Source organism: Eretmochelys imbricata, chromosome 11 (assembly GCF_965152235.1).
Source record: "Eretmochelys imbricata isolate rEreImb1 chromosome 11, rEreImb1.hap1, whole genome shotgun sequence".
NCBI classification, from domain to species: domain Eukaryota; kingdom Metazoa; phylum Chordata; order Testudines; family Cheloniidae; genus Eretmochelys; species Eretmochelys imbricata.
The window spans coordinates 34407370-34431753 of NC_135582.1; the positions used below are offsets into that span (position 1 = coordinate 34407370).

Below are 24384 nucleotides of genomic sequence, written 5' to 3' on the forward strand. Positions count from 1 at the left end.
CAACAGTGCCTGGTATAAGCAACACATAGCACTCCAAAATTTGAAAAGATGGCTGCGCTTGCACATTTTGTTAAAATACAACAATTTGTGATAAAGAACATTTTAAAACAACTCCACCCTATACCCTTTAAACTCAGCTTTTGCTTTCATAATTCCTTTTTTCAGCAAAAGTCTACTCGAAATTCACACATCCTCAGTTTTAGAAATCATCAAAACCATTTCATGAAAGCCATTCACAAGAGGAAATACTGTACCATGCAAATGTCAGGAAACAAATGCTAAATTTATGCACAGCATTACAAATGAATCACTTTGAAGCTCTGTGACACTTTAATTCCTTAGATATAAACAAGCTTGTGTTTCTTCAAAGACGCAAGGGGGACACACACACACACACACACACACAAAAAAAAAAGACAACAAAAAAGAAGCTTGAAAAAAATTTATTTAAGGCTATCATTTAATATCCTGAAAGCTTAGCCTTTTTATAACAAAGGTTTCAAGAGGGAAGTTCACTTCTCAGACATCTGTGACTGCCAGCCCCATTCTAATAATGCAGATATTTGGTGTTTGGAATCAATCCTATGTACAAGTCGACTTCATAGAAAAATAATTTCATTGCTAACTGTAAGTAGAGATATTTTGGCCCTAAATAAATGGAAAATATGAAGACGAGGCATTTTTGTATTCTTAAAGCTGTTACTTTGTGTGTCCTTTTGATAACATCTTTTTCCTATATAATCTTTTGGCAACACTACACTATAGTAAAATTCATTTCTTGGCATGCAAAGCAATATGGCTTATAAATATAATTTATAGAACACAAATTTCAGAATTCCCTGGTGACCAGCAGCTGATGTAGTGAAGAAGATCTTGACTTGTCCCATATTTATTTTGTACTTTTACTGGTATTTCCCCAAAAGGTCCCTGGAAAAACAAAAGGACATAATTAGGACCAGTTACAGTATTCAGAAAATCAAACGTGTGTGGAAGACATTTTTCCTGGTTTAGATTTAACTGATATTAGTTCCACAAACCCTTTAACAACTCCCTCTAATTATAGATTGAAATCACAATTATTTCTATAAGTAAAGCTCTTAAAAAGATTTTTAGTGGATGTTGTTAAACAACTTTTTTCATGTTGTACTAGATGCTAAATTTGCTAAATGCAAAAAAAAAAGGGGAAAAAAAGAAAATGCCAATAAAATTTATATTTTAATAATTATTTTCAAGCTTTAATAATAAGAATTAGTATTTGTTAGCCTACATTCTCAAAAGTGACTAGTGATTTTGGATGTTTCCATTTTTGTGTGAGATGCATGAAAGAGGCCTAATTTTCGTAGGGAAGGCACTCAGCATCTTTGGAAATCAAACACCTTACACATGTCTCAATTTGAGCAGTTCTGTCTTTACAAACATCAACACATAATTCATAAAACGCCCCAAGAACTGGGTTAGAAAATTCTATTTTTCCATTTTACGAATAGGAAAACTGAGGCAAGGGGCTTAAATTACCCACCTTAGCCACAGAGGTTTTTCGTGTCATAGGAGGGATTAGAGCTCAGAAGTTCCTGGCTCCCACATTCTGTGCTCAGACCACTCTTTTAGACTGTATTATTTTTTTAAAAAAAATCTCCGATACGTTTTAATAGTATTTCGGTGGTTATAATTGCTCTGTACATGTCAGTTTCTTTTATCAATAATTTATTTTGGGCCAAATGCTTGTCAAAGTCAGATCCGTGGCAAAACTCCCATTAACTTAAATAGGAACAGGACTTGACTCTTGATACAAAACATAGACTATACTTGGAATGGTTTTGCTTACAGTATATGGCACGGTTGTAGTCCAACATTTTTAATATATGTACGGGTATAAATAAATAGTGACAGTTAAGGGGGAAATGATCTGTCTTTCCTCAGTGTGCTGCAAGTATATTAAAAATCTAAATATACTAAGATTTAAGATGATCAAAATTCAGTCACCTCTGGGTAACTTTTGTGTTAAGCAGCCATTTTAAGAACTCTTTGGCAGCCATGTCATCGAGGATTTTGTTGATATCACTGGTAAAAGTGCCATCTGCATGTCTTCTGTCCAGTTCTTCAGCTGCATTAGCTTCTTCTGAGAAACTTTAAAGGGGAGAAACGGTCAAATAACAGCTGTGCAGACCACAATAAACAAACCTCTTCAAGGGCCTCATTCTGCAGTCTTTACACACTCAAAGCTCCCACTGATTTCAAGGGACGCAAGGCTAGCTCAGTATGAGAATGTTCTATGTTAAATGAACAATTGGAGTACTTCTCAGTGAGAGAAGATGGTTTGGATGTCGTCCTTTCCCATTTAGGGCACTTTTCTCAAAGATTTTTTAAGTGAGTCTTAATTCCTCAATTATAATAAAAAAAAAATAAAATGCCAGAAACACCAGACCTAATACATCAAACTGCAATTTCCTAAACCAATGTTACTCACAGCTGAGATTAAAACATAATCAAATTCACTGTAAACATAATAAGCTTCACTGTTTAAGAATGAAGTTTTATTACATTGTAGCCAACTGTTTCAGGCAGCTGATTAATAGTTTTATTGGATTTATGAAGTCCTAAATTTATAATTCCTAAGGTGTTTAGTGCATGAATATTTACCCTTTTAGCAAAATCAATTGGGAGTGATAGCTTTGTGAATTAACAGCTGCCAATTATAGTATTTTCCTAAATTCTGTGTGTTTGTGTGCTGTATACAGACATATGGGGCCAGTGGTGCTGGAACAATTTTTATAGTGGGATGCTGAGAGCCATTTAACTGTACAATTTTTATAGTGGGATTTAACTGTTTAAACCCTGTACATAATGGAAACTACTTCAAGCTAGGGGATGAGGCAGCACCCCCGGCACCCCTAATTCCAGCACTTATGTATGAGGCCAGATCCTGGCTCCTCTTTGTGCCCCGGAGATCTATTCTAACAGGACAGCCAGAGATTTCCCTGACAAACACCTTTACCCCATTTGCTCCCTTTCACCAGGCAAAGGGGGTTCTTTAATTGACAGGGGTCAAGTGGGTTGGAGCTGGAACACACTGTGCTCTGGTGATTGCTGGCAGGCAGAATAGTCCCCTAGGGGAGCCCTCTAACTTGCATAATTTAGGAGGGCCATTAGGTTGTTCTATGGGACCCCAGAGGCTAGTTTGATCTGGAATAAGGCCAAGGATCAAGTTCTTGGAAAGGTGATTTACACTTACCCCACTTTCCCACCTAGGAATCTGGGCTGAACACAGCTTGACCAGATCTGGGAATTTGGCCCCTAATTTTTACCTCCATTATCTACAGATACACGGATACCTTTCTGCTGCCATGAATGCCATTCATTACCCATGACAACAAGACTACTGGAAATCAGAATGTCAGTAGCATAACTTGCCACCATTCTCTTTTCAATAGCTGATCTCACTCTTTAACTCTATCCTTTCAGGGATAGTCAGTCCTTTCAGAATTACTTTATCTGTTGGCTCTTCCTAGACTCCAACACACAATCTTGTCTTAGAGATATTTTATTATTATTAATATTATTATTATTTTGTATATAGTGCCAGAGACATACATGGTGCTTTACAGTGGTAAAATGTATTTTTTCAAAGAACAGAGGGTGAAATGAAATCCCTGCCCTGAAGAGCTTACAGTCTAAAGGCCCAAATAAGTACAGAACGGATAACAGAGGAGAACATTGTAGTTGCTAAGCCATGAAGAGCAGGTGGGGATTTGAAATAGGAAGAGACAGAGGATGCTTGGAAATGATTAAATGGGAGGCTGTTCTAAGTGTAAGATTATAATGAAAGAAGGTATAAAGTCAGGAATGAGAGGAGTGCATAAGCAGGAAAGAGTGCAGCTTGGGATAGGTATATGGAACAAGAGAAGATGTCAAAGCAAAGAGGTCAGAAATGTAGGTGGGGCAGAGCTATGGAAGGGCACTTTGAGGACAGGGAGATGAATCTTGAACTTACTGCAGGAAAGAGATCTTAGAAAGGGAAACGGGGGGGGGGGGGCACGGGAGGGGGGAATTCTGGAGGAAAGACTGGTTCAGATTTAGACATGTTGACCTTGAATCTAACTTGACCTTTTACAGTGTAACAGCACATTAAACTCGTCAACATCTTAATTTTAATCTGTAGTAGGACTGAATCATTTAAAATGATCATCTCACACCCACAATGTATCTTAAGATACAAAGAAAAATATGAAATACAGCAAGAATAAAACAAAAATACATTATGGTTCCATTAGGCTTGATTTCTAACCAGAAAAGCCAAACAACATTTCATGATAGGAACGGAGGGATTCTTACTCTCTTCTTCCTCGTCCATTCACTAACCAAGCAATGAACTCTTTGGCAGCTTGACCTTCCAAATAAGAGGTGATGTCACTGGTATAGGTGCCCTCAGCATGCCTCTCAAATTCAGCATGACGCCTCGAGAGTCCATTGCTGAAAGAAAGGCAGTTCTCTTATGATCAGGACTATGTTATCACTTTATCTATTTGTGTCCTTTGCTTGCTTCTGTTGGCTTCTAGTTCCTGCCAGACCAACATTTCTCATTAGCAGGAAGTTTCTCCCCAAATTAGCCTTCATATTTTCACCCTAGGTCTTAGTTACACCCCCTGGTATCACCCTAAATAATTCCATCATATCCCCCTTTTGTCTCTTAGCCAAACTGTACAGATTTAACTCCTTTTGCCTTTATTTCCTCCAGCCACTGAGCATTTTTGGCTACTCTTCTCTGAAGAACCTCCACTTTTTCAACATCCATTTCGTCATGTGGTTTCCAGAACTCTTTCAGGTGTGCTCATATCTAGGGTGTGTAGAAATGGACTGTTTCCTCCCTATCCCTTGACACACTGCCTTTGCATATTCAGACCAAAATTGATCATACTGATCTTTTCTGAAGCCAGATTGCATTGCAAAATTACATCTAATTTCTTGCTCACTATAACTGCTTGGATCATCCATTCCCTGCCTTCTGGCAGAGTAGACAAGTTTTGGAGCATTTTTTTCCAGATGTATTAGTTTGCATTTATTTTTAGCATTTGTTATTTTCTGCCTATGTTTCAAATTTCTCTAGGGCCCTTTGCATTATTTTTCCATCTGCTTGGCAGTTTGACATTCCTCCCAATTAGTACCATCTGCATTTTTCAATTACATGCCATCTATTCCCCCTTCTACAATGAACAAGTTACATAAAAATGGACCTAACACTGATCCCTGTGCTACTCCGTTAAAATCTCTGGCTGCCTCATCATATATCATTCCTCTTTTATTGGTCTTGTGTCCAGTATTGATCCCCCAACTCCATATTTCTTAGGATTCCCCTGCCTTCACTCACACTTGTGGGATTTTAGTACTTTTTTCCTCTGTAACTTAATCATTAGATTTCTTTATTCCCTAAAATTTCCTTTCCTGAAATCTAATACTCTCATACTGCTACATTCTCGAAGCCATTCCTGAATTCACCTAGCTCACAGCCACTGGTTCCAAGCTTCCCTATCATAATGAAAGTCTCAATCATTTCCTCCCTAACTGTAAAAATTAGACCCAGAATGCCTTCTTCTATGGCTGGAGTATCTAATTCCTGCATTATAATCATGAAGGTGTAAGGAATTCTCTATATTGTTGGCTGTGTTTCCTGCCCAACAGAAATCTCAGTTGTATCAATTCCTTCCGCGTAACATATCCAGCATTTTAAAGTACCTTGACAGCTGGTCCAGGAATTTTTCATTCTCTCTCTCCTCCAGTGCCGGTTGTCTGTAGCAAAGGCCCAGAGTCATTATATCACTGATATCATATTAGTACATTGTATTGTATGCATAATATGCATTAGCTCATAAAATGCTATTGAATATTATTTGAATGTCACTGTAAAAATCTGTGAATGCTAAACTACCCAGGTGAGTGCTTTGGGGGGCTGTGAATGTAATTGAATACAGGCTCTTGAAACTGTTAGTTCCATACAAACGCTTCCCGGGTTACGCAAGACCCGATTTACGCAAATTCACACTTATGGAAAAAATTCTGTAAGCTAAAAATAGGAGGTTTTTTGTTTTGTTTTGTTTTTTTGCGTAATGGTCGCGGGGTGGTGGGGTGGGGGGGAATACGTTTCCGACTTACGGAAAATTCGAGTTACGCAAGGCATTCCAGAACGGAATGATTGCGTAACCCGGGGAGCATTTGTACTTCTGTTTTTAAGGACCACCTTAGCAGAGGAAGTTAAAATGTTAGCAGCACTAACTAAAGCCAGAAGGGAACATCTGATCCCCCTTGTATATCATCGGCCATAGAATTTCATCCAGTTACTTCTAGGCTGAGCCCAGAAACTTGTATTTGACCAAAACATATCTTCCAAAAAGGCATGCATTGCCAGTATTTCTGTGGCACAATTGAGGTATCTAGTGGCCGACAAAGCTTAATCCTTGATAAGTGTTCTATAAGGAGACCATAGGATCAGAGTAGCGAAATATGGAAAAGATCTATTAGGTCACTGAGTCCATCATCCTGCAAGAGTTTCCTTACAGATGACAAATCAGATACCACACTGATACCAGCCAAAAGACTGATGACTATTTTCAACCAATCACTTCTGCTATTTCAAAAAAGATTGAACTAGTATATAACAATGATCTTCCACGGTTGGCTCATTTTTTTGCTAACAATATATCAATGCTATGTTTCAATTATCCTTAAGGTCTTCTTCTCTGATTTATATGCTATCCATTAAAAAGGAAAATAGATCATGTTCTGTGAGGGGAAGCTGAACAGTGAACTGATTCCTGACAGGCACTAAATTATGGCTCTATTTGTGCATGGAGATTTATAATGATTTTTCCAATATGCTTACCCGCTTCTTTTAGTGCTCATTAACCATTGCACAAAATCCTGAGCTCGTCTAGTGTCCAAGTACTTGCTGTAATCACTGGTGAATGTGCCTTGTGAATGACGTTTTACTTCATTCAGCTGTCTAGATTCATCTAATGGTTCAGTCTGGGAAGCTTTGAATGATCTATGAATAGTATGTAATAGATTAATCAGCATTGATGATAGCACTTTCTAAGGGTGCTATACCTGCACTGACTTCTTTTTTTAAAAAAATTCTATATTCCAACAGAATAAGAACAAAAAAGAAAAAAAAGAAACAAAAATTACTTGCTACAGATATGATTGTTAGCTGGCTGACAGAGTCAATCAGTACAGCAGCCTGGTAACTGCATAACTAAGAGTCTATTAGGACAACAATAAAAAGGCACTGTTAGAAACACCAAACTGGTGTGCTGCATTTTGCAATATAGATATCCTTCTCCGATCCACAGATGAATTAAATACACTGTAATATTATAAGAAACTTTTCCTCAAATCAAAGATTTTGCGTCGAGTTGCGGGAAAAGTACAGGGGAGTATATTTGGATTATTCTGAGATGTTTGATTTTTAGTATTTACCTGGATTTCTCTTCTGTGTCTTGAAGAGGATTTTGCCAGCTGCCTTGAATGATCATTAAAAGCAATCCAGCCACGAAATAAATGTTTTTCATTTTCATTGCCTGTCAGAACACAGATGAGGGGGGGGAATAAATATAGTCCTCTTTACATACTTTGGAGTCAATATATAGACAGGGAAACCCACTAATATAGAATGGAATGAAACTCCATGTATATGAGAGGAGAATGATAATCCTACATAGTTTCAATGTGTTGCAATTTTCATACTATAACACCAGGTGGTTTTTAATTTTCTGAATTTATTGACTAAAGAAATAAAAGCAGAATCCCATCACAGAGTGCAGTGTCACATCCAGCCACTCTTCTTGCTCTAACTGAGCATTTTTTCTTCATCCCCTCACTTCTAAATTCTTGTGTTTTGTATGCTTTTGTTTTTATCATTTAAAGCAATGAACACCTGTAGGATTGGGCTCCTTGGGTAAAATAGGCAAATTTCAATCAAGAGTGTGACTTTTACAAAAAATAAATATATTTATGGTTAGAAATTTGTGATACAGAAGGTATATGAAATTCTGTTGTGTTTATGGTGCTTTTGATACAATGCTATACCTAGTACAGTCTTAGGTTTTCCATTTTAGTCCATCATTAGATTTACACCTTGCTACAACCATAAAGGGCTGATCCTGATACGCTGCTAGGTGTAATGCATATTGCTGTGGGTAGTTCCATTGACTGTATAAAATTAATAATAAAGGACTAGATTGGGATCTCTATCCTACTCCCTGTGTGGTCTCATGAGTAAGATTATTCACTGTGAGTAAGAGTATCACAGTGTGGCATACAGTACATATATATATGTTTTGGTGGTTCAGCACTACATTGTGAATCCCTTATTCAGACTGATGAACACTTTCTCATACACGTAGCTTCATTGTCTTAATTATATATTTCAGTGAGCAATCACCAGCATGAGTAAGGTGATTACCATCTGTTCCTTAGTATGTAAATGCTAAACATTATCATTATTGAATGTACTACTATTAGTTTGATTTAGCTTATGGACCCAATATTGGAGATGAACAAATAATTGATTTTTTTGGTTTGCTGGCAGAACTGGAAAAACATTATTAAGGTTGAATGTTCATTTTGTTCAGGTTTCAGAGTAGCAGCCGTGTTAGTTTGTAGCCACAAAAAGAAAAGGAGCTGCATCCGATGAAGTGGGCTGTAGCTCACGAAAGCTTATGCTCAAATAAATTGGTTAGTCTCTAAGGTGCCACAAGTCCTCCTTTTCTTTTTTGCCATTTTGTTCAGTTTTTCATTTTATTTTGTTACATTTTTGGGTGTTTTTTAACCTTAATTATTTTAAACAAACCTCGCTAAATTTAGAATGAAATGTCATTTTGGAATGAAAAGTCAAAATATTTCATTTTGAAACTGTCAAACATTTTGACTTTTTCTAAATTTCTTTTTCATTTTTTATTCGTCTAAAACTATTCTCCAAATTCTACTCAAATTCACAGTTTTGACTGCCTTGATACTGCATTTTTAATAGATCAAAATATTTGACCAAAATAATTTTGACCAACTCTACCCAATACTGCAAATACTTACTGCTGAGCATAGCCCCTATTACTGCAAATAGCCCTGTTGAATTCAATCAGACCACTTACACAAGTTAGCACATCAGCGAGCAGCAGTAGATATTTGCCTGCACTGGCTCATAGACTAAAGTGATTTGTAATGAAAGCATCTATGAAATTGAAGCAAAATTATAAAGCAGCAAGTAGATTTTAAAGTACTTGCTTTGGGTCAGTTCTTAACTTTATGAAATGATTGTTTAATAAAATTAATTAATATACATTTTGGACTCATGCTTTTGGCTATTAAAAATAAATTAAACAAGCCAAGATATTTAGCTCAAAAAGTAGCTAATCTTCATCAATTCATACTTTAAAATAAGCATGGATGACAATGTTAATTTACTGTAAAGCAACTGAAATTGTAATAAGTTCACAGAAATTGAATGTCACTGGAAATGTTTCATCATGCATTTGAACTGATACTCTGTTGTATGCCTGAAAGAGCCACTCTCCCATCCATGAAAATGTTCCAGAGAAGTTTATACTACAGTCTGAAAAACAAAGGGAGATAGGAAAATTGAGCCAGTTGAAATAAAATGTAAGTGGCTAACTAAATCCCTGGAGGCCAATAAAAAAACCTAAATTTAACCTTCCACCTCACTTGTAGTCTTCCTCATTGGTTCAGGTGTCAGAATAAGGGATCCTTGTACGCATCTAAAGCTAAATTCTGCACTGATTTATACCCCCCATAAAATCCCCTGTTTATTTGAATTCAGTGAGCCAGACAGAGTGTCAGTCAGAGCAGAAATGGATCCATTCTATACTGCATTACTTTGGGACCATGGGCTGAGGTAAGAACGGATCAGAAGCCTTGTTGTTTCAGGTTTATGCTATGACACATTTCAGAGCAGGTTTTCAGACATAATTGAGCATGACAACTTGTATCTTCCATGAATTATAAGATCACACACACAACTGGACATGAAACATAACAGAGTAGAAGACTCAATGGACACCAAATACCCAATAATCTGGCAAAAATCTGAGTGGAAAATATAATAAGCCAAGTACTAGACGATTGATGGATAGCAAGCACTTACCAGAAAGCACTGACTAAGGTTCATTGTTTATTGTAAATTAGTATTCAGACCATTATATTGAGGTTTTCTTCCCCAGAGCTAAATACATATAACTTAGGTGCAGAGCAATGATGCCAGAGAGGAAGTACATAGAAGATCTGCATTCAGAAGTATGTACAGAACACTCAGTGCAGGATATAGGAACCAAACAATCATGAAACTGGATTTCTAAATATCTAGGCGCAGATCCGCGGCTGGTGCAAATTGTCACAACTCAATTGACTTTCAGGGAGCTATGACAATTTACACCATCTGAGGATCTGTCCCCTGGTATTAACTGCTGCCAGACATTCCAGCTCTGCTCAGATAGAGTACACCCTTAGGTAAGGCCCTATTTTCAATGGCATGTTGCTGGCCAATAGCAATACAATACTGCTGGGTTGCAATATAAGGCAATATAGTTAAGTGGCATTTTAGTCAGAGCTAGAAAAATGAATTGAAGAATATAAGGTTTCCCATATTGGATCAGATCTTTAAGCCATGAAATCCATTATCCTATCTCTAGCAGTGGTCAATACCAAATACGCCAAAGGCAAGTAAGTGCCTTCACAGTTGCAGCTGGCTGATCAAGCAACGGTAAACATAGAGAGGAATTCCTTTTTGACCTCCTTAGTGATTAGTTTATGCCCCAAAGCATAAGGTTTAATTACTCCATTTCAACATACCATGCATATTGTATCTAGAAGTGTCATATTGGTCCTAAAACTATTAAAATCCAGCCACAATATTTAACTCTCTGTCCACTTGGAGTTGTACTTCAGTGGTACAACACTGACATCCAATGTTGATCCTAAAGAATACATCAGTTTCACATTTCACGTGTTTAAAGACTACAGGAGAAATCCTGGCGTCTATTCACACTTATTCCTCAGTCAAAAGTTTCTAGAACTGGCTGGATTTGGCATGAAATAGTTTGGTGATTAAATGCTGTTTATGTTGAATATCATCAATATGAAAAAGTTGATCTTCAGTAAATAATTTAGAAATATAAAGAGCGTGATTCAAAGTCTACTGAAATCTGTGGAAAGACTCCCATTGATTTCATTGGGTTTTGGGGACAGATCCTTAACCTCCAATCCTGTAAGACTTACGCAAAGTGCTTCATGTTATATATGAGAGTGCTCCCATTTACTTTGATCTGATTTTGGCATATATTTAAATTTAAGTATGTGCTTGAGTTCTTTCTAAATAAGTATGTTTCTTAGAATCAAGACCTTAGATTGTATCAGCAAGTAGCATTTGGTGAGATTAGTAAAATAGCAAAGATTACAAAGTATTTGCAAGATTTGAAAATCTTTAAGTTAGAAGAAAAGGAGGACTTGTGGCACCTTAAAGACTAACCAATTTATTTGAGCATAAGCTTTCGTGAGCTCAAATAAATTGGTTAGTCTCTAAGGTGCCACAAGTCCTCCTTTTCTTTTTGCGAATACAGACTAACACGGCTGCTACTCTGAAACCTTTAAGTTAGAGGAACCTGCCTTTTAGCCAGCCAGCTATTTTGAAAACTGCTGCACTTTCATTACATATTTGTCAAACGTTTTATCTTAAAATTTGAGATGCATTTTTGTACATTTATTCTTCAATATTTAGCATTGGTAATCACGGTCAGTAATAGTTATTTATTTTATATAAGTCAAAGACAAACGTAGTAACTAGAAATGTGTTCTTATACTATTACTGCTTCATTCTAGAAAACACAAAAGTGTGCCCTATAGAGAAAGAGGAATTGTTAACAAAAGAATATTTGTACAGATTTATTACCTATAATTATTTCTTGAAAGCCAGATAAGATTATTTCCATAGCAAGTGGAACCTGGCTCTTGAATCTGTTTGAGAGGTTTAGATTTTTTGTAGAAACAGCTACAAAAGCTTGTGGTCTCAAGTGTCAAAGTTCCAGTCACACTGAAATAAATTTTAAGTAGAAAATTATCTGTTTTTTTAAGTTGGCTAATGAATTCATTTCTAATTCCTCTCCAATTAGAAATTAGAAAGTACATTTCAAATCCTTCCTTTCCTTCAGTTTCAAAATGTATTAGCTAAACTGAAGTTGTTACAGTGAGACACATAAAAATTAACAAATCAGCTGAATAGATGTTCTTAACCAGGATCCTAGCCACCAGAGAGACTGTCAATAATATGTATTTATCAAATCTTGATCAAAATGTTTAAGGCTGAAAAAAGTTATTGACTCATATAGCATTTACTTTGCATTTGGAATTACAGAGGAATATTTTTTCTTGATAACCTGGACTTTCACTAGTCTTCTGAACATATTTTACTACAGATTTCTTTAGTGTACTGTGTGGAAGCTGTACTTGGATATATTGCAACAAAGTTTGCACAAAGAATCCTGCTAAAAGCCCAATTAATTCCAACAATCAGTCGAGTTACATAATGGCTGAATAAGGAGAAATATTTTTATTTGAAAATTAAAATGTGAATAAGAATAGATTTCTGGAGATATGAGACTGTTGCAGATAGTACAGGTTATTAATTATGAATCTACTATCTCTTTAATGTACATGTAATTTACTACTAATTTATACACACTACACTGTAAAATGCATTTATGGAAAAGTTACGTAGAATGTAATCGATACCTTTCTAGAAGTTTTTTGCACCATCCTACAGTATTCCACAACTGGGATATAATTCTGTATTAAATTCTGTAGGTTCAATTCTGTAGGCTGGTTCAAAATAACCAACAGGAAGGTTAAAATTTTCTATTAAATGATATACATAACATCTATAACTTTCCCATATGGCATTTTATGGTGTAATATATATAAAATGAATGAAAACCACATTTTCAATGGAGTTAGACCAGTGTAAAACTGTTGTAATGGAGTGGCAAATCTACCTTGAGATATTTTCAAGTAATTTTTATAGAAACCTATTTAATATATCTAGTCCCCTACTACTTTCATCCCTATTAATTTCTATCGGACTTTTAGGATGTTTCTACAAGGAATGACGATGTTTAAAGTAAAAATGGTTCAGTATCTGTGAAGGACACATGTCTAGTAAATGGTATTTGAAAATGTGAGTGTAAGACAAACAACAAAAATCAATATTTATGCATAAGTGTTTAACATTTAAATTCTTACTATAATGCATTTCTTCCATGAGTCCATGTTTAATCATCCTCCTTTCTATCATTTCTGTCAGTCTTAGAAGTTGATTTTGATCTTTGGATCATTCTCTCTTAAATTAATTGCCTTCTATTGAATAAACTAAAACTGATTAAAGTTTAACTATATACACTACTTATTCATGCCAAATATAAAAAGATGATACATAATAATAAATAATAATAATAAAAGAAAAGCTTAAAAAGCACCATTTTGAGAGATCCTGTATTTGCTTTACAAACCTTGGACAGAACAATTGCACTCAACCCATTGAACAAATCTTATTGGTAGCTAGCATGAATCTTACCTTCTTATACTTTGAAGTGATGCACAGCGATTGGAGAAAGAGCAGCTACTCTTCTGGAACTTTGGGAAACCTTCAGGATCCGGAGATCTGCCTAGCTGCCTCTGTGGCTCAGCCTTATATATACTGTTCAGCTCTAGTAAGCATTATGAGAGTGCATCATTGCTGACAGTTTCCTTATTCAACTTAAAAAAAATCATATTTGCTATTCTTTACTTTACATTTGACAATTTTTACAAGCAATTTCACATATTGACTCTGCTTACTGTATGACATCATTGTGGAGATGGGTCCTTAATGGAGACGCAAAAGGAATGAGATGTCAATGTCAAAAGAAGTAAATATCAATCAGGAGGACATTAGGGCTATACACAATTAAGTAAAGGTGCTAGGAATCAATGCAACATGTCCTTCAAATTCAGGTTTGCCTATCTGACATTTAATTTAAAATTGACGGGTGAAGTCCTAGCTCCACTGAAGTCAATGGCAAAACTCCCATTGATTTCAGTGGGGCAAGGACTTCACCCATCAATTTTATAAGTTTAACATAATAAAATAGTAATAATAATAAGAAGAAACATGTACCTCACACAAAGTCTCCCACAACCAGAGAAAGGGAAGACTCCATAAAGTCCACCAGAGACCTTGCTGTGCCGATATAATTAACTCAAGAAAAGCTGAGATACTACTGTGATGGGCACCAGTACAAAACCCTAAACCAGACAGATTGAATGTAATAGAAACATTTGGTTTCAATTCAAATTATGTCCAGGTGCAATGTATCAATTTTGTAAATTCCTACGTATGAGAATATATGGTACATGTGTGATCTGTATGCCAAATACTTGTTACATAACTGAGATCTACATCATGCCCCTTAGATCTGCTCATATAGCCTGGTGCCCTGGAAATGAGTTTAAAAGGATAATAGAGGCCGAGGCTGTATTATATCATGTAGAGTTGCCCTTCAGAGTGAGTCCTTGGGGCATCAGTGACAGGATCAGAAGCCCAGCTCTGATGAAGCAGCATTGCCAAGGAGGCAGGAGGGAAGGGCACCAATGGCCGGAGCTGGCATAGAGGCACAAAACTTCTGTGCACATGGCCCTGGGATCTGAACAGATTCCTGAGGATCTGCCAGTGTTGTGGGGTGGGTCCTTCATCCTCTTTTATGAAACAACAGTCTGGGGTCTCCAAGAGGAGATCCCAATAGAGACTTCCTCCTGTGTTTTTTTTCATGGGTTGGGATCCGGATCTGGAACTACCTGCTAAACCTGTAAGTACAAATTGTAACAATGTATCCACAACTGACAGCGCTTATTATATTTGTAAGTGATCAGATGGTCCAAATTAGATGTTAGAAATTAAGGGCTAAATGCTCCCCTGAGCCTAAAGTTCTGCTTGGTAGAGGGAGGGGTGTGGGATCACTAGGAAGCCACTTACAGCTCACTGAACCTGTGCACCAGCGGTGGCCCCAGCATGAACTAGAGCATCGTAGGGGCTAAGTTATGATACTGGAGTATGGTCCCTAAAGATACATCCTCTCTTTCCCCACCTAACCCCTCACACCAGCAGAGTTCTCCTTCATTAGAAGAATTCTTTGCTGGCCGACTGTGGCCAGATTCCAGCCACACATACTGCCTGAGCAGCACAAAAGGAGTCAGAATATAAACCAGAATCTAGCCTCTAGCCTGATAAGCCTAGATCCTATATGTAATATAACAGCAAATACAAATTGTAATGTATGCTCACCAACGCCCCCATAGATACCCATGTAACTGTACCGTATTATTGTATATACCTAGGGAACAGCAAATCTCATCACGTCATGCCACCTTACACTGGCCACATGGTATATTTTAATTTCTAACATTGTGAAGTTATTACATTGCTCCACTCACAGGGTCCATGTACTGAAGCCAATGTTCCCTGTAAGTTTTCTATATGTGAAGGACAAATGACTGCTTGTGCTGAAGTTTAAAACTTAAGTGCACAGCCTCTTCCACTGCTATTCCCTATATTCCTCCACTTTTCATTCACTCTTCCCCCTTCCTACATCAACTCATTCTCCCTCCTCATTCATTTCTTCTCCCATCAATCTCCTTTTTATACCTCCCTTCTCTCTCTCTTTTCTCTCTCCCTTATCTTTATTCTCACTCCCCCCAATCCAAAATGTTTTCAAATCCCCGATACAATGTATGGATTGGGATTATGTGCTTACATATATTAACACATGGATCCAAATACTGCAGGTATATCGCACATACTTTGGCTTTTCAAACTTTTGTCTGAAAGGTGTGTTAATATCTGTATAATTCCTCATCCAACACAACCTCACTGCACACACACACAAACTCACCCCAAACTAATCCAAGGCACCAATCCTCCCCGGCACAGACAGAATGAAACAGGTCTGCAGCCTCTACGCCAAGATGTTTGGGAGCCAAATTAAGCATTCACACAACTTGCAAAACCCAAATCCATTCATTTTAGAGAACCCCAATACCACTAAAGTGCCTTGCCTACCTTGCCCCAAATTTTTAAAAAATTTACTCTGGACTAAGATTTTAAGATTGTTAGGTATGGGGGGCAAAATCAGACTTTAAATAGGAAAGTGAGTCGAATCCTTAAATATCACAAGGTGCTGTGTCTCTCCATCATGTTGGTGAACTTTCCTACTCATCTATGAGAACACACCAGAGAGCAGTTCTGCAGTTCCCAGGCAGGACAGCAGATGGCGTTCAGTTGGCCTTTTATCAGTTTCTTGCCCAGTATGGTACACAGATAGTCCTGTTGCAATGGATTGCTACTAACCTTACTTTACTGCATGTTGAGTTTTATTTATTATTAGTTGAAAGATACACAGCCTTCCTAAATCAGCTCTGCAAAAGATAATACAATATCACCTTCCCCAGAATCCTGTCAGTTCTTTACTTCTTGTTTGTTTAGTCCTATTTATTCTCTAGTGTAAAAATAAAGACAAGTTTCAAAGTAGCAGCAGTGTTAGTCTGTATTCACAAAAAGAAAAGGAGTACTTGTGGCACCTTAGAGACTAACAAATTTATCTGAGCATAAGCTTTCATGAGTTGCATCCGATGAAGTGAGCTGTAGCTCACGAAAGCTTATGCTCAAATAAATTTGTTAGTCTCTAAGGTGCCACAAGTACTTCTTTTCTTTTTGTAAAAATAAAGTTTTCTATTTACAGTATAGTCATTTCAAATGAGTATGAAGTATGAAACAGAGCAGCTGAATGCACCTGGGTAGACAACTTGCTATATAGATTATTTAGTTCAGCACAATCTAAGTGATCATCAGATTACAAATATGTCTTGAATGATACACAATATAAAAACTTTACAGGAAAGAAGCAAAACCCATCTGTGCTTTTCGTTATTGCTGTATATTTGTGAGTGCAACTGTATGCAATGGGTGAGCTGTATGCCAAACAAAATTACAGAAATGGATCAAGTACGTGTCCAGTGTATTTATTAGAGGGGCTGAAATTTTTTGAATTTTGTACTTTTAAGGAAGTTTCTCATCACAATTTGATTTTTTATGAAAAACAAACTTTTTTTTTCTAAATTTTGTTTTTTCAACCAAGTCAGCACATTCCAGTGACCTTTTTTTGTTACTGTTTTTCTACCATTTTTGTTATTAAATACACAACACATGCACATTGGTGGTGGTTGTGTCTTGGGGGAATGGGTGGTAAACATGTTCCCCTCTCTTCATGACAATTACCCTGGAGGTGTTCATCTGTCCAGTGACTTGTCAGCCAGGACTATACTGTTCGGGCTATGTGACCCATTAAGGGTCCCCACCACTGCCTGACAGTCAGACGGGATCTGAACTCCCACTGTGGGTTTCAGAGAAGCACAGCACATGCTCATAACCTGCCTGACATCATTTCCCAGGCTTGACTACACCTCACAGAGCAGTGATGGCTTTCAGTGAAGGAGGATTTTTCCCTCTCAGACTACATGAAAGACTCTAGTGCCCCAGAACCTGGCTAAACTGTACAGCTCCAGTGAGGCTCCATGCCACCATGGATGCACCAAGGCTGAGGGTTTGGCCCTCATTGAGTAGAGAGGTATCAAGCCGATGGAATAGGCCACAGTGTCTGATGCTACATATTGGCACGGCTCCATGTGAAATCAATGGAGCTGCAGCAATTTACGCAGGCAGAGGAGTTGGTCCACTGTGTACCAGTTATGCTACATTTTGTGAAGACAATGAATATAATTGAAAGTAATACCAATACCGTTAGCAAATATGATAAATTATTCAGATTAAATACAAAGCATTTAAATGGCTCTACAAAATGTATTAAACAGCTGTGCCCTGTAATTGGGAGCTGACTGATAAACTGGAAGATACTAAATGTGATGTGAAGTTGACTTTATCTCTGATCCAATTTGTTATGAGCTTGAACCATGGCCTGAAGGCCTGGCTGGAGGTGCACCTGGCCTTTTCACTCCTGTTTTTCTCCATGCCTATTCTGCAGCCACAGAAGGTCCAGTGCAGCAGAACTGGTGTGGTTCCACTTTGGATGGGAAAGAGGGGCTGGATGTGGGAGAGATACTCATGGGGTGTGTGCACCCTGTACAGCATGGAATGGGGGTGGGCAGGGAGCAGGAGAGAGCATGGGGTTGGAGTGGGGCCAGAGGATCTACTGCTGTGCATGTGTAGATGCTGTACGAGAAATATTTAAGCCACTGAACTGAAGCAGCCCCTGCTTTGCCACCATGTTATTTTGTGCTAGCAAAGCATCCACAGGGGAACTGGAACTGTAAACAATCTAATCGGTGTTTGATTATTTCCCTGTACAAGGACTTCTCTGCTCAATACAAATAAAATAGTAGTGTCTACACACTTCCTCTCTAAAGCTCCATCTCCAGTGACTTAGCAGACTTGTTTAAATAACTACACTTCGAGCTGGGGGGTGGGATTTCCCAGGCTAGCTCTGACTGAACCACCATGCTACAGAGTGAAGCTGAGGTGTTGCAACCAGCAGGAGGGGCTAGCCACCCTGACTAGGTACCTAGCATGTTCAATGGGACCATATTCAGGGTGGCTGGTCACTCCCGCTGCCACAGCTACACTGTGTTTTTAGCGTGATAGCTTGATTGGAGCTAGCACAGGCATGTCTCCTTGATTGGGACTCACACTCCCAACTCCAAGTGTAGACATACCCTTTGAGTTATTTAAAACCAAAGTTTAGCTGTCCACTGTGGTAAATTGGGTCAGAGAGAGCTAAAATATCGAGTTTGAGACTAAAGTCCAGGTATGAATAGGGTGTTCACCTCACACATGCTGGTAAAGGGGTAATACAGACCTGAGAGATCAGTTAAACTGCCTGCTTGCACCTGGGGAATGGGGCCAGACCTAATTAGAAATAAAGCTCAGGTGAGGAAGAGCACAATTTGTTTCCATAGAGCTAGGTGAGCCCAGCTTGGGAGGAGACCCAGAGGAGAGGAGGTGGAGTGTTCCATCTCTTGGAAGCAGCCTGAAAGTCCACTGAGAAGCAGAGCAGGCAGGCTGTCCACCCCAGGGGTGAGCTGAAAGCCTGACTGGAGGCAGGGGCTACGAGGAGCTGTAGCCTGCCTGAACCCCTGTGGGAGGGGAGGAGTGTGCTAGCTCTTTCTAACTGTCCCAATCAGTAGACATGCTGAGACTCTGCCAGACTTGGTGGATGGCAATACAGAGTGGAGAGTGCTGCAGGGATTCTGATGGGCACTGTGTCAGTTGCTAATGAATGAACACATAGGAGTTTCTGCATTGCACATCAGCCCTATTGTCTGCTGTTAGCACAGACTGCCTATGTGGACGGAGCATATGTGATTACAAGGAGATTTAAATACTGGCATTAGCTGAAGATATCGCCTCCCATCCTTAACTACTTAACTCACTGGCCCTGTCTTCCTGATTGCAGGGTAGAAGTTATTCCAGCAGTGCTGTGTAGTTGTCACACTATTCTGGAGACGTAGTCCTGCTTTTCCTTACAAACGGTGAAGAGAGTGCATAGTGGCTGATATAGAAAAACATTAAGCAGAATTAACAGAATGGTGTGCTTCCCCCCTGGGCCCCCAGCCCTACCTCTGTCTATCCCCCTACTTTCTCCCCCAACCCCAGAAGCCAAGTCTGACAATGCCTGCTCTATTTTCCCAGATAATAACTAGGCACTAGAGCAGATTAACAATGATGTCCAGGCAACTTAATCCATTTCTAAACATTATTTCATCTATCTTTCTATCTACGCACACAGACACACACACACACCTTTTAAACTCTCCAAGTATGCCCATTCCTCCAGGCGCTTCTAGCTTCATAGCTTACACAGCTTATGAATGACTCATTAGGTCAGAATCATTTCATTGGTTATACTTCCAATATTAGACAGTAGGGGATGATTTTTAAAGGTATTTAAATGCCTAAAGATACAGATAGGTGGTATGTAAAATCTTAAAAGTGCCTAGGTGCCTAATTCCCATTTCAATCAATGGCAGTTAGGTGCTTTTGAAAATCGCAGTAGGTGCCTATCTGTATCCTTTGAACCTAAATAGTGTTTCTCTGCTCAGTCATACCCATTTTACAGTGGCTTCTCTGGAGTTACACCACTGTAAGAGAGTTGAGAATTAGGCCCTAATAAATTCAACTGACTTGTATTCCTCATTTGTGAAATCACCCATTATTGAAAGTACTGTTGTCGGTAGAACACTCACAGAGGCCCATATAATCACCATTTAATTAGCCCCGCTTCATGTTATATTTGTTTATTTTACTGTTAACTTTCTCAGAGCTATAATTTTTTCCTTTTTACAATTAGAACAGCTGAATTTTAATTACATTATCAACAAAAAGCTCATTAACATCACTTAATTGGAGTGTTTCCAAAAAAACCTTAACTGAACTGAATATTTTCTGAAGAGTTCCCATCAAAGTATAATTTAACCATTACAAACAGCTTGGCAACAACATTTACATAAAGATTTATCTGTCTCTGAAGAATGTTTTTATATGAGGAAAATCAGATTTGTTATCACCATCCACAAAACAAAGGGAGTTGTTATACAGCAGTTTGCTTCCACCTTTTAACTTCATTGGACAAATCCTGTATTTTTGTCATTTTGGTCAAATTAAGGCCTTTGCTTTCACACAAAGAAATCTAAGGCAACAGTGGACAGGGTTAGAAAAAAGCTTTTCCTATGGGTTATTCCATAACTGCCCACTTCAAGGTTTCTTGCACCTTCCTCTAAAGCATGGTGCACTGGCTACTGTCAAAGACAAGAAGCTGGATAAAATGGACCCTGGGTCTGATACAGTATGGTAACTCCTATGCAAGTATGATCATAGAATCATTTGGTTTGTAGAACATCTGGTCTATTTCCCTGCATCATGGCAGGATTGATTTAATTCTCAAATCATCCCTGATTGGTGAACGCTTAGTCTAGGGCTCGAATGTCCACTGGTAGTGATTTCAAAGCCACTTTTGGTATCTCTTTTCCAGTTCCCTTTTATTGTTCTTGTTGTTGTTTGTTTATTGGCATTGTGGAAGCGCTGAGGGACCCCAAAGATAGACAATAAACCACTGGGCTAGGCTGTGTACAAACTCATAACAAAAAGACCTGCTAAATGTGTAGCATTGTACTGACCTTGCCCATGTCAGGAAGCATGAATTTAGGGCATTTTCTAAATATTTACCATAAAGTTTTCCTTCTTTGTCTTCTGTCCATTCCAGATTCTGTTCTCATGGACTAGCAATGACTATCATCTTTATAATGATAAAGATCATTTTGTGTATCTGTAGATAGTTATGTTATCCTTCTAGCTTCTCTTTGCCAAGTTCACTTCACTTTTCCTCACAGATTCTATTTTTCATATTTTTATTTAATTGATTTCTGAACATCCTCTAGAACTTGACTAGGTCTATTTTGAAATGGTGAGGTGACACTTCCCACGTCTGCACCCTGTAAAAGGACTCTTCCCAAGCAGCATCCCCCCCGCAAACATTAAGAGCGAATCAGGGCCCAAAACTTTTAGGGTCACCACAGTGCAACTTCAGTTACACTGATTTCAGTGGAGTTGCACCAGTGTTAAACTGGAGTCACACAGTGGTGAATCAAGGCCCAAGTACCATTGGGCTATCTTTTTAAAAAATCTGTTTTAAGTGGATTAACATTAATTGAAAACAAAGCAAGAAAAGACTGAATGATTCCTCTCATTTTTGACTGAATGGTATTTGAGATTCAGTTCAGTGTTGCTATTATATTTAGCAATTTGAGGGAGGCTAACTGGCTAGCAGAGAGGAAGAATGGCCCAGTGGTTGGGGCACCGGCCTGGGGCATAGGACACCCAGATTCAATTCCTTACTCCACCATGGACTTCCTGTGTGATCTTGGGAACTCTGTGCCTCAGTTCCTGTCTGTAAAATGGGGGTCCCAGCGAGGAGATGGGCATTGCCAGGATAAAACTGCCCATTGAAACTTCATGAAAATGATGCCTCTGCCACAGATTTGGTTACTGGATACACACAATGTGGCTAGCAAGTTCTGGATAAGAATGGAAACAACTGTTGGAATAAAATAACTGTGCTGAACGTACTTTTTCTACCCCTTAAAATGAACCCAAACTGAAACTTGGTTTGAGTTTCAAAAGGTTTGGTAAATTAAAAAAAAAAAAATTCAAGCATCTATGAATGTTTTCATATCAGCCCAGACGAAGACCAGAAACACCAAGCTACAGACCTCGCTCATGCTAGGAAGCAGTGGAAATCTCAGGAAAAGACTGTTCTTTGGAACTCAGGATTTCAAACCTACCAGCACTGACGAAACTTTGGACAAGCATCTAAGCTTCAGCATGATTATACAAACTGCAATTTTAAACCTTGTGTGGTTCACCCAGCACTAGGTTTTGTCCATGGTTACTGTGGTTGGGACATTAATTAGCAAATCACATTGCGCTGTCAACTGTTATTAATATAACTAAGCAAACATATTCATTTGGCTTTATGTCTTCTTCCCAAATGAGCATCTATCTCTGGAACATGAACCAGAACCAAGACCATGAGTTTTATGCAAGATAACAATAACCATACATAGCATTTTAAATTCTGGTTTTATTTTTTTTTTAACAGGCCGGTGTTAAATGTGCCAAAACCTGTAGGGGTATAGTGTCTGCTAATATACAACACCAATAACAGATGTAAACTCCAAATTAAAAATACCCTAATCTTTAACTATTAATCCACCTGCAGAATGTACTTAATCTATGCACAGTTACAACTGCATTACGTCAAGGCACGTCTAGCTCCCGGTGATGTATAAGATGCTTAATCGTGCTGAGAATACCTTTGTTACTCTGACAGGGAAAAACATTGTTTGAGGAAGTGGGTCATATGGGTATAAAGATGTTTACTCGAAAGGCCTGGAATTCCATGGTCCTGATCAGTGTACCACTGAAAAAGAAGAAAAAAACCCAACAAAGCACACTTGATTTCTCTATCCTACAGTAAGTAAACAATCCAGAAGCTTGATCTTTACTAATTATTATTACAGCCCCATAAAGGTTGCGAGGTGCCTCACAAAGGCAAATGGGCAGTGACTTGGTAGATCTTTGGTTTTTTGTGTTAATTATTTTTGATCAGTTTTCTTTATATTCATATTCTCATTGAACAAAGTTTCTAAATAATCTGTGATTTGGGAGTCAGAGTGGCTGCCTGGTGAGTTAGTTGCATCAAGCCAGAGCAAAAACACTCCAAGATGCCCTCAGGGACAAGAGTCCCTGGCATGTGCTGCATGTCCTTAGTAGTAGGATTATTAAAACGGACTGACTTAGCTAGCAATGTTTTATTCTCACCAAACAGCCCTCGCCTAAAAATTGTGGAGATCTGTCCAAATCATTCAGCATTATACTAGTCATTATGTACAGCATCCTGAGAACAGTGACTTAGATGGATTATGACAGGTTTCAGAGTAGCAGCCGTATTACTCTGTATCCGCAAAAAGAAAAGGAGTACTTGTGGCACCTTAGAGACTAACAAATTTATTTGAGCATAAGCTTTCGTGAGTTACAGCTCACTTCATCCGATGCATGCAGTGGAAAATACAGTGGTAAGTTTTTATATACACAGAGAACATGAAACAATGGACGTTACCATACACACTGTAAGGAGAGAGATCAGGTAAGGTGAGCTATTACCAGCAGGAGAGAACATCCGCAAATGTGAACAATGTATACCTTCAAACCAGTAGCACTGCTATGGGTACCCACATGGCCCCACAGTATGCCAACATTTTTATGGCTGACTTAGAACAACGCTTCCTCAGCTCTCGTCCCCTAATGCCCCGACTCTATTTGCGCTACATTGATGACATCTTCATCATCTGGACCCATGGAAAAGAAGCCCTTGAGGAATTCCACCATGATTTCAACAATTTCCATCCCACCATCAACCTCAGCCTGGACCAGTCCACACAAGAGATCCACTTCCTGGACACTACAGTGCTAATAAGCAATGGTCACATAAACACCACCCTACACCGGAAACCTACTGATTGCTATACTTACCTACATGCCTCCAGCTTTCATCCAGACCACAACACACGATCCATTGTCTACAGCCAAGCTCTACGATACAACCACATTTGCTCCAACCCCTCAGACAGAGACAAACACCTACAAGATCTCTATCAAGCATTCTTACAACTACAATAGCCACCTGCTGAAGTGAAGAAACAGATTGACAGAGCCAGAAGAGTACCCAG

The 24384-nt window shown here is 38.4% G+C and overlaps 2 protein-coding genes across 10 annotated transcripts in view; both read right to left on the reverse strand.

The window, feature by feature from the left end:
- Positions 1-427: 427 nt before the first annotated feature.
- GCG (glucagon) lies at positions 428-23055 on the reverse strand. Of its 5 annotated transcripts, none has more exons than XM_077830440.1 (7): positions 22969-23055; positions 7471-7571; positions 6875-7036; positions 5731-5784; positions 4333-4470; positions 1984-2127; positions 428-927 (listed from the first exon to the last, which is right to left on the reverse strand). In XM_077830440.1, exons 1-7 carry the CDS (start codon positions 22993-22995, stop codon positions 903-905), a joined length of 651 nt encoding a protein of 216 aa, XP_077686566.1. In that variant the 5' UTR covers positions 22996-23055; the 3' UTR covers positions 428-902. The 5 variants fall into 5 exon arrangements, with proteins under 5 accessions (XP_077686566.1, XP_077686571.1, XP_077686569.1 ...); XM_077830445.1 differs by lacking the exon at positions 22969-23055 and adding an exon at positions 19531-19639; XM_077830443.1 differs by lacking the exon at positions 22969-23055 and adding an exon at positions 13628-13762.
- Positions 22181-24384, reverse strand: part of FAP (fibroblast activation protein alpha) — a 56472-nt gene continuing 54268 nt past the window's right edge. For 2 of the 5 annotated variants that reach the window (XM_077830438.1, XM_077830439.1), the window contains exon 26: positions 22181-23075. In XM_077830438.1, the coding sequence (XP_077686564.1) occupies positions 22974-23075 (102 nt within the window). In that variant the 3' untranslated portion in view covers positions 22181-22973. The remainder of the gene's footprint in view (positions 23076-24384) is intronic. The other 3 variants (XR_013347548.1, XR_013347547.1, XR_013347549.1) reach the window with 2 other exon arrangements.

What these genes read in the sequence shown, in the direction of transcription:
- GCG (XM_077830440.1), bottom strand. Translation starts at nt 22,995, where the DNA reads ATGTTTTTCCCTGTCAGAGTAACAAAG. An exon ending in GACACAGAAGAGAAATCCAG is followed by an intron (nt 7,037 to 7,470) that starts GTAAATACTAAA and finishes TACTATTCATAG; the next exon opens with ATCATTCAAAGCTTCCCAGA. An exon ending in AATGGACGAGGAAGAAGAGA is followed by an intron (nt 2,128 to 4,332) that starts GTAAGAATCCCT and finishes TCCCCTTTAAAG; the next exon opens with TTTCTCAGAAGAAGCTAATG.